Source organism: Terrapene carolina, unplaced genomic scaffold (assembly GCF_002925995.2).
Source record: "Terrapene carolina triunguis isolate 2854851 unplaced genomic scaffold, T_m_triunguis-2.0 Scaffold210, whole genome shotgun sequence".
NCBI lineage: Eukaryota > Metazoa > Chordata > Testudines > Emydidae > Terrapene > Terrapene triunguis.
In genome coordinates, this window is record NW_020664561.1 from 50,047,714 (window position 1) to 50,055,791 (window position 8,078).

Here is an 8,078-nt window from a genome sequence, read left to right on the forward strand (position 1 = left end):
GCATTCTCTTGCCTGGGAATACCTAATATAGTGAGTGAGCAAGATCTTTTTCAGATCCCATGTGATCTGCATTCAAACCACAGCTAACGATAAAGGCAGACCTCCTCAAGCAGTTACAACTAAACTTCAGCAATAACCAGTAACAGCTACTAAGGCAGATACACAGTACCCCCACAAATCATTCCACAGTGATGAATGACTGGCCAGATTTGAACATGGATTCCTTGTACAGAGGCACTTTACACTCTTTGTAGACCACATTGCTAATTCTATTGAATAATGATACTGGACCTGGGGGTCCTTACATGAGGACAACTATATTATCCTAGAGGATTTGGGGTATTAGTTGTCCATAAAAATGGATCATCTTCCCATGTGACCAATTAACAATATTATTCCAAGTTCTAGCCAGTTATCTGCAGTTAGGGGGAGATTCATCTCTAGACACAGGAAAAATATAATCAAAGCCTTGAAGTGAAATGCTCTGCCTGTCAATTGATGAATGCAATATCTGTTCTGTCCTTGAGTGTTGTTATGCAGTGGGCCTTATTTTTTAAATGTACAGAACATTTAGTCTGTCTCATTTGTTTTACAGTGAATGCTCAATGTTTAAACACAACCTCAAAATTGTACATCATTTACAGGTGTACAATGTACCATTACCATTCATTTCCTTTGACATTACACACTTTATGACAAAACTGCAAGCTTGACCCTTGACAGAGAACAAATTCACGTATGTTTCTGGGACGACAACCATTAAGGTGAATCATGTGTTAATCATTATTAAAAATCTGACAAAAAACACACCATTTCTTTTCATCAATGAAGATAGTTGTTTACTTACCGGTATTAGTAGTGAAAATGCCCTTTCCATCACACCCATAACACGCAGTAACTCACTCTGTGCAAAACAATTAAAGTTTAATGTTATGGTGCTGGGAAACACTTTTGATGCTAGGAAGTGATAAAGATCTTCAAGGTTGCTCATGTAGTTTTTTTCTAAATAGTGAATTTCTGACCTCAGTTGTCCAAACCATACAATTTTCTTAAGCATGTGTTATTGCAAAATAATGCTTTAGGAACCTACAGACACAGCAATACCATACCAACAAAATAATACAGATAGATGATAGAGCAGTGTCACAGATTTCTAAATCTCTCTTTATAGGGTCTATGCAGCACAGTCATAAAGCTTCTCAGCCGTGCTCTTTTAAAAATTCCCATTTTTCAGATGTTACCAAAATAAAATACAGGCAGGGTCTGATCAGAAACAGTCAAATAAAAAAAGAGTCCCATTCAATTATATCGTGTAATGGCAGACAGCTAAAAGGAGACAAGTTTTTAAAATGCTTATATACCAATGCTAGAAGTCTAAATAATAAACTGGGTGAACTAGAGTGCCTTGTATTAAATGAGGCTATTGATAGAATAGGCATCACAAAAACTTGGTGGAATGAGGATAATCAATGGGATACAGTAATACCAGGGTACAAAATATATCGGAAGGACAGAACAGGTCGTGCTGGTGGGGGAGTGGAATTATATGTGAAAGAAAGCTTAGAATCAAATGAAGTAAAAATCATAAATGAATCAAATTGTACCATAGAATCTCTATGGATAGAAATTCCATGCTCTAATAATAAGAATATAGCAGTAGGGATATATTACCGACCACCTAACTGTGAAATGCTCAATAATAATAATGGGGGATTTCAATTATCCCCATATTGATTGGGTACATGTCACCTCAGGACAGGATGCAGAGATAAAGTTCCTTGACACCTTAAATGACTGCTTCTTGGAGCAGCTGGTCCTGGAACCCACAAGGGGAGAGGCAATTCTTGATTTAGTCCTAAGTGGAGCACAGGATCTGGTCCAAGAGGTGAATATAGCTGGACCGCTTGGTAATAGTGACCAGAATATAATTAAATTTAATATCCCTGTGGCAGGAAAAACACCACAGCAGCCCAATACTATAGCATTTAATTTCAGAAAGGGGAACTACACAAAAATGAGTATAGTTAAACAGAAATTAAAAGGTACAGCGCCAAAAGGGAAATCTCTGCAAGCTGCATGGAAACTTTTTAAAGACACCATAATAGAGGCTCAACTTAAATGTATGCCCCAAATTAAAAAACATGGTAAGAGAACCAAAAAAGAGCCACCGTGGCTAAACAACAAAGTAAAAGAAGCAGTGTGAGGCAAAAAGGCATCCTTTAAAAAGTGGAAGTTAAATCCTTGTGAGGAAAATAGAAAGGAGCATAAACACTGGCAAATGAAGTGTAAAAATACAATTAGGAAGGCTAAAAAAGAATTTGAGGAACAGTTAGCCAAAGACTCAAAAAGTAATAGTAATTTTTTTTTAAGTACATCAGAAGCAGGAAGCCTGCTAAACAACCAGTGGGGCCACTGGACGATCGAGGTGCTAAAGGAGCACTCAAGGACGATAAGGCCATTGTGGAGAAACTAAATGAATTCTTTGCATCGGTCTTCACAGCTGAGGATGTGAGGGAGATTCCCAAACCCGAGCCATTCTTTTTAGGTGACAGATCTGAGGAACTGTCCCAGATTGAGGTATCATTAGAGGTGGTTTTGGAACAAATTGATAAATTAAACAGCAATAAGTCACCAGGACCAGATGGTATTCACCCAAGCGTTCTGAAGGAACTCAAATGTGAAATTGCAGAACTACTAACTGTAGTCTGTAACCTATTGTTTAAATCAGCTTCTGTACTAGATGACTGGAGGATAGCTAATGTGACGCCGATTTTTAAAAAGAGCTCTAGAGATGATCCCGGCAATTACAGGCCTGTAATTACAGGCCTGACTTCAGTACCAGGCAAATTGGTTGAAACTATAATAAAAAACAATATTGTCAAACATATAGATGAACATAATTTGTTGAGGAAGAGTCAACATGGTTTTAGTAAAGAGAAATCAAGCCTCACGAATCTACTAGAATTTTTTGAGGGGGTCAACAAGCATGTGGACCAAGGAGATCCAGTGTTCTTAGATTTTCAGAAAGCCTTTGACAAGGTCCCTCACCAAAGACTCTTACGCAAAGTAAGCTGCCATGGGATAAGAGGGAAGGTGCTCTCATGGACTGGTAACTGGTTAAAAGATAGGAAACAAAGGGTAGGTATAAATGGTCAGTTTTCAGAACGGAGAGAGGTAAATAGTGGTGTCCCCCAGGGGTCTGTTCTTGGACCAGTCCTATTCAACATATTCATAAATGATCTGGAAAAAGGGGTAAATAGTGAGGTGGCAAAATTTGCAGATGACACAAAATTACTAAAGATAGTTAAGACCCAGGCAGACTGCGAAGAGCTACAAAAGGATCTCTCAAAACTGGGTGACTGGGCAACAAAATGGCAGATGAAATTTAATATTGATAAATGCAAAGTAATGCACATTGGAAAGCATAATCTCAACTATACATATAAAATGATGGGGTCTAAATTAGCTGTTACCACTCAAGAAAGAGACCTTGGAGTCATTGTGGATAGTTCTCTGAAAACATCCACTCAATGTGCAGCGGCAGTCAAAAAAGCAAACAGAATGCTGGGAATAATTAAGAAAGGGATAGATAATAGGACAGAAAATATCATGTTGCCTCTATATAAATCCATAGTACGCTCACATCTTGAATACTGTGTGGAGATGTGGTTGCCCCAACTCGAAAAAGATATATTGGAATTGGAAAAGGTTCAGAAATGGTCAACAAAAATGATTAGGGGTATGGAACAGCTTCCATATGAGGAGAGATTAATACGACTGGGACTATTCAGTTTGGAAAAGAGATGGCTAAGGGGAGATATAATTGAGGTCTATAAAATCATGACTGGTATAGAGAAAGTAGATAAGGAAGTGTTGTTTACTACTTCTCATAACACAAGAACTAGGGGTCACCAAATGAAATTAATAGGCAGCAGGTTTAAAACAAATAAAAGGAAGTATTTCTTCACACAACACACAGTCAACCTGTGCAACTTCTTGCCAGAGGATATTGTGAAGGCCAAGACCATAACAGGGTTCAAAAAAGAACTAGATAAATTCATGGAGGATAGGTCCATCAATGGCTATTAGCCAGGATGCGCAGGAATGGTGTCCCTAGCCTCTGTTTGCCAGAAGCTGGGAAGGAGCAACAGGAGATGGATCACTTGGTGGTTACCTGTTCTGTTCATTCCCTCTAGAGCACCTGGCACTGGCCACTGTCGGAAGACAGGTTACTGGGCTAGCTGGACCTTTGGTCTGACCCAGTAGGGCCATTCTTATGTTCTAAAAAGGATGGATAGAATAATTATAGGTATTTTGCTGTTTGTTTTGAGCATGTGGAAATAATCCATTTTCCACCATATTCCCTGTTGTTTTAAATTTAAATTTCCTTTTAACACCATGCATCTACAGGGTCAGATTTTCAAAACTAGCCACATACAACTGCACATGTACACATGTGCACCATCTAACTGATTGCATAAAGATACCTTGTGTGCAGAAGCAGATTAGGTGCCTATTTTGCCATGTGCCTGTGCAAATCCCTGATTTACTGGCGCACAAAAAGTCTCCACATGAATAATTTCATTACATGAAATGGGTCTGGGTGCCTAACTTTGAAAATCTGGCCCATATTTTTAAACACAATTGCCAAATTACACGAAGGAACACTTAGCAAGAGCAAAAATGATAAATGGGCGTATGATTAAATAAATGAGAACTAAAGAACTGACAAAAGTGAAATCACTCTGTAGCTTGAGCTTTTCAGTATAACAGAAATGACCAGATCTCTATTTAAATGGTCATCATTAGCACAGCTGTGAAATTGGCTGTTGTAGACTGAGCTTTTCCACAATCAAAAACAACATACACAATTAAATGTGTGAAACATGCAATAAAACTTCCATTCCTTTTTGCAGAAAGTACTCATTCGTCATGTTGATCTAAGCTAGTGCTCTATAAATATGCTGCACTACTGGATATGCTTCCATTGTTAAGCAATAGTGCTTCCTAAATATACCCTTTAATAATTGTTTGCTCAGAATCCAAGTGGAAATCCTAAAGCACTTAAAATGTTACCAGAAACAGCTGATTAACTCACATGCTTGACAAACATTAAAGCCTCATGAAAATGAGCCCTTGCCCTATAGAGTCAATGGACATTGTATATAAATAGGCTGGATTCAGGAGAATCCTCAGATCTTGGCGTTGCTGGCCCTCTTTCTTCCCCACTGAATTCTGATCCAACAGGCGCTATTTCTGCAAAATGAAGGGTGCAATCCAGGGTTTGGTTTTAATCTCTCTCCTGATAGCAGTCTCTGACGTAAAAGGTGAAGAGAATTTTATGAAGCTTTGTGGGAGAGAATTCATAAGAGCTGTCGTCTTCACATGTGGGGGATCCCGATGGAGAAGGCATCTGATTTACGATCCACAGGATCTATTTGGTAAGTGTTGGGTTATGTGCAGTGGGCTCACTTCTTCGCTCGTATGCATTCACAAATCTAACTGAATTCAGCAGGGGGTGGTGTCACCTGGATGCCTCTAAGGGCACAATTGGATGCTTAGTTTCTTTTATCTCTGTAAAATGTATTTCTTGAGTCGGTATTGTGGGGGCTTTGTTTCAGATAAGGAAGTGAAATTGCACAACTTTGCACTAGGTTTCTCTGAAGCTTACCTAGCTTAGGTAAGGTTTTGTTTTTTGAAATAAAAAAGGATCTAGGTTGAGATTTTCAGGCCAATTGTGTGCTTAACACTTAGTTTTGAAATGCTCAACCCTAACTTTTATGTCAAGGGGGGGGAAATCCTGCCCCCTTTGAAGTGAATGGAAGTTTTGCCATTGTCTTCAAGAGGCATGGCTTTCCCACAAGATGTTTTACAGTACAAACTGATTTGCAAATTACTGGGAAGTTTCAGAAAATTCAGCAATATACATTAAAGTCATACCAGGGTAATACGCATTGCTAGCGATTTGTACTCAAAATTTGGGACCTTAATTATAAAGGATTAAATAAGTGAGTTTGGTTTTAGGAAACCATTCTTTCTATGTATTTTATATTTTCCAGTCAAGCATCTACTTTCATGGACACTCTTATACTAGTGAAAGCTTGAATCTCATGGCTACATGCAGAGAAAAAGGTTTGGCTAGAAATACTTCTGCAAAATATTTTAGAGAACTAGCCAAATGGGGAAATCACTTAACTCAGTATTAGGCAAGGAGTGGATGTTGCTGTACTTTATGATCCTTATTCTCTTTTTTAAAGAGCGCACCACATTGTATTAAGAGCTTCAAAATACAGTATTCCTTAAAATGCACCTGAATTACAAACAGCTGGGAAACAATTTGCAATACTAGGGTATAAATTTTTGAAAATCTTGGAACTATTCATATCTGATACATAAAGCAATGGCACTTGAACTTTAGGAAGGAATGTACCATATCATAGTACAATATGTTGATTTTAAATGTAATGGTCAGAATGAAGGGGCACTGTTAGTACTTCGAAACAAATGTACAGTTAGTTTCAGCCATCAAAGCAACTGCACTAACAGATTTGTTGTCCTCACTTAAACAGCTACACAGACAAGCTGTAAAAGAATTACAGATTCTTTAATGGGATATTAATAGGCTCTTTAATTCTTAGACATCTGTTTCAGTGCAATTCTGGTGAAATAAATGTTAATGATCAGGTAAATCCTAATCATTCAGACCACAATAGACAGGCACAATGAACCAGAACGAGGTGAGAATACCTTTGACCTTTTGGTTTCTTTGGTGTAGGCTACTTTATCTTTTCTGTTAGAGCTGAAAGTCTACACTTTACTAAGGATTCTATGCCCTCTAATTTTAGTTTGTTTCTAATTTTTATGCAGAAGACAGAAAAAGTCACCTGCATTTGCCACGTGAAAACAGTGATTCAACAGAACCCTTGGAATATGGCATTCAGAATCTAGAACCCATGAGGGAAGAAACCCTTAACAACAAACCCCAGTCTCAGAGAGACTTAAGAGGCACCAGGCAAAAGTCTATACAAGAAAGACGGGAAGTGGTTTCGCTGCTTACTACATCCTGCTGCAGCATCGGCTGCAGCGAAAAAGATATAAGTTCACTGTGCTAAAATGTATCAGATGCTGGACGGATTATATCCATAGCTTTAATACATTAAAATAATCACAACATGTAACTGTCTGAAACTAGACTATTACAATTGTGTTTCTTGAATTCTAGCTTTATTTTCTGCATCACACCGAGACTTAAAGGTTAAATTTTAAATAGTATAATGCAAAGCAGCTTTGAAATGCCTTTTAGTGATGATTGCTCAGCTCTTTGTACAAGGTATTTAACATGTTTTAAATAGTTAAATTGCAAACCACATGTGCAAATATTTCCCCCTGTCCAATTATTGTACTAGTTTCAGTTTTTGTGGCTAAATTTTAATAAAGTGTGCCATGTACTATGTATGTGTCTCATTGTGCTTTCTCATTTATGAACACCCCCAGCAGGATTACAAAGCTGGGGGTATACATAGCTAATAGTGTCACTCAGAGATCAAAATCATAATAATGCAAGACATGTAGTATCCATAATGCCTTTACAATATGGGTATCAGAATGAAACTGTGATTCAAGCACCCACGCTCAACATCAGACTTGCAATATCAGATCAGACCAGTGATCCATCTAGTCCAGTGTTCAGTCTCCAACAATGGCCAGTACCAGAAACTCCAGAGAAAGTTGCTAGAATTCTCATAATGGATGATCATGGAATAACCTGCCCATCAGCAAAGTTTCTTCCTCGAAACCCCAACAATTCGTAGCTGGCTTTTGCCCTGTGCATAAGGGTTTGTAGCCCTTATACTTGTATCTTATTGTGAGCTGTTGTTGTCCCCACAGTTCTCCAAATAAAGTCTACACAAGGTCAATTCTGGGTACAAAGTCAAATTTTCCCCCTTACAGAGAGATTGAAGATACAGTTCTGAGCTCAAGGAGGTACATTTCCTCTTGTAACTAGAGACAGATCCCAAAGTCAAAATACTTTTTTTTTTACCTTTATGCACCTTAAAAAAGCACATTTATCCAAAAGC

The 8,078-nt window shown here is 38.1% G+C and overlaps 1 protein-coding gene across 1 annotated transcript; it reads left to right on the forward strand.

Annotated features, from left to right (window-relative positions):
- Window positions 1–5,263: 5,263 nt before the first annotated feature.
- LOC112115944 (insulin-like peptide INSL5) lies at window positions 5,264–7,112 on the forward strand. Its single transcript, XM_024213178.1, has 2 exons — window positions 5,264–5,441; window positions 6,868–7,112. Exons 1-2 carry the CDS (start codon window positions 5,264–5,266, stop codon window positions 7,110–7,112), a joined length of 423 nt encoding a protein of 140 aa, XP_024068946.1.
- The last annotated feature ends 966 nt before the right edge of the window (window positions 7,113–8,078 follow it).

Coding starts and splice junctions, on each gene's coding strand:
- LOC112115944 (XM_024213178.1), top strand. CDS start 5,264: ATGAAGGGTGCAATCCAGGGTTTGGTTTTAATCTCTCTCCTGATAGCA. Junction 5,442..6,867: donor CGATCCACAGGATCTATTTG/GTAAGTGTTGGG, acceptor ATTTTTATGCAG/AAGACAGAAAAAGTCACCTG.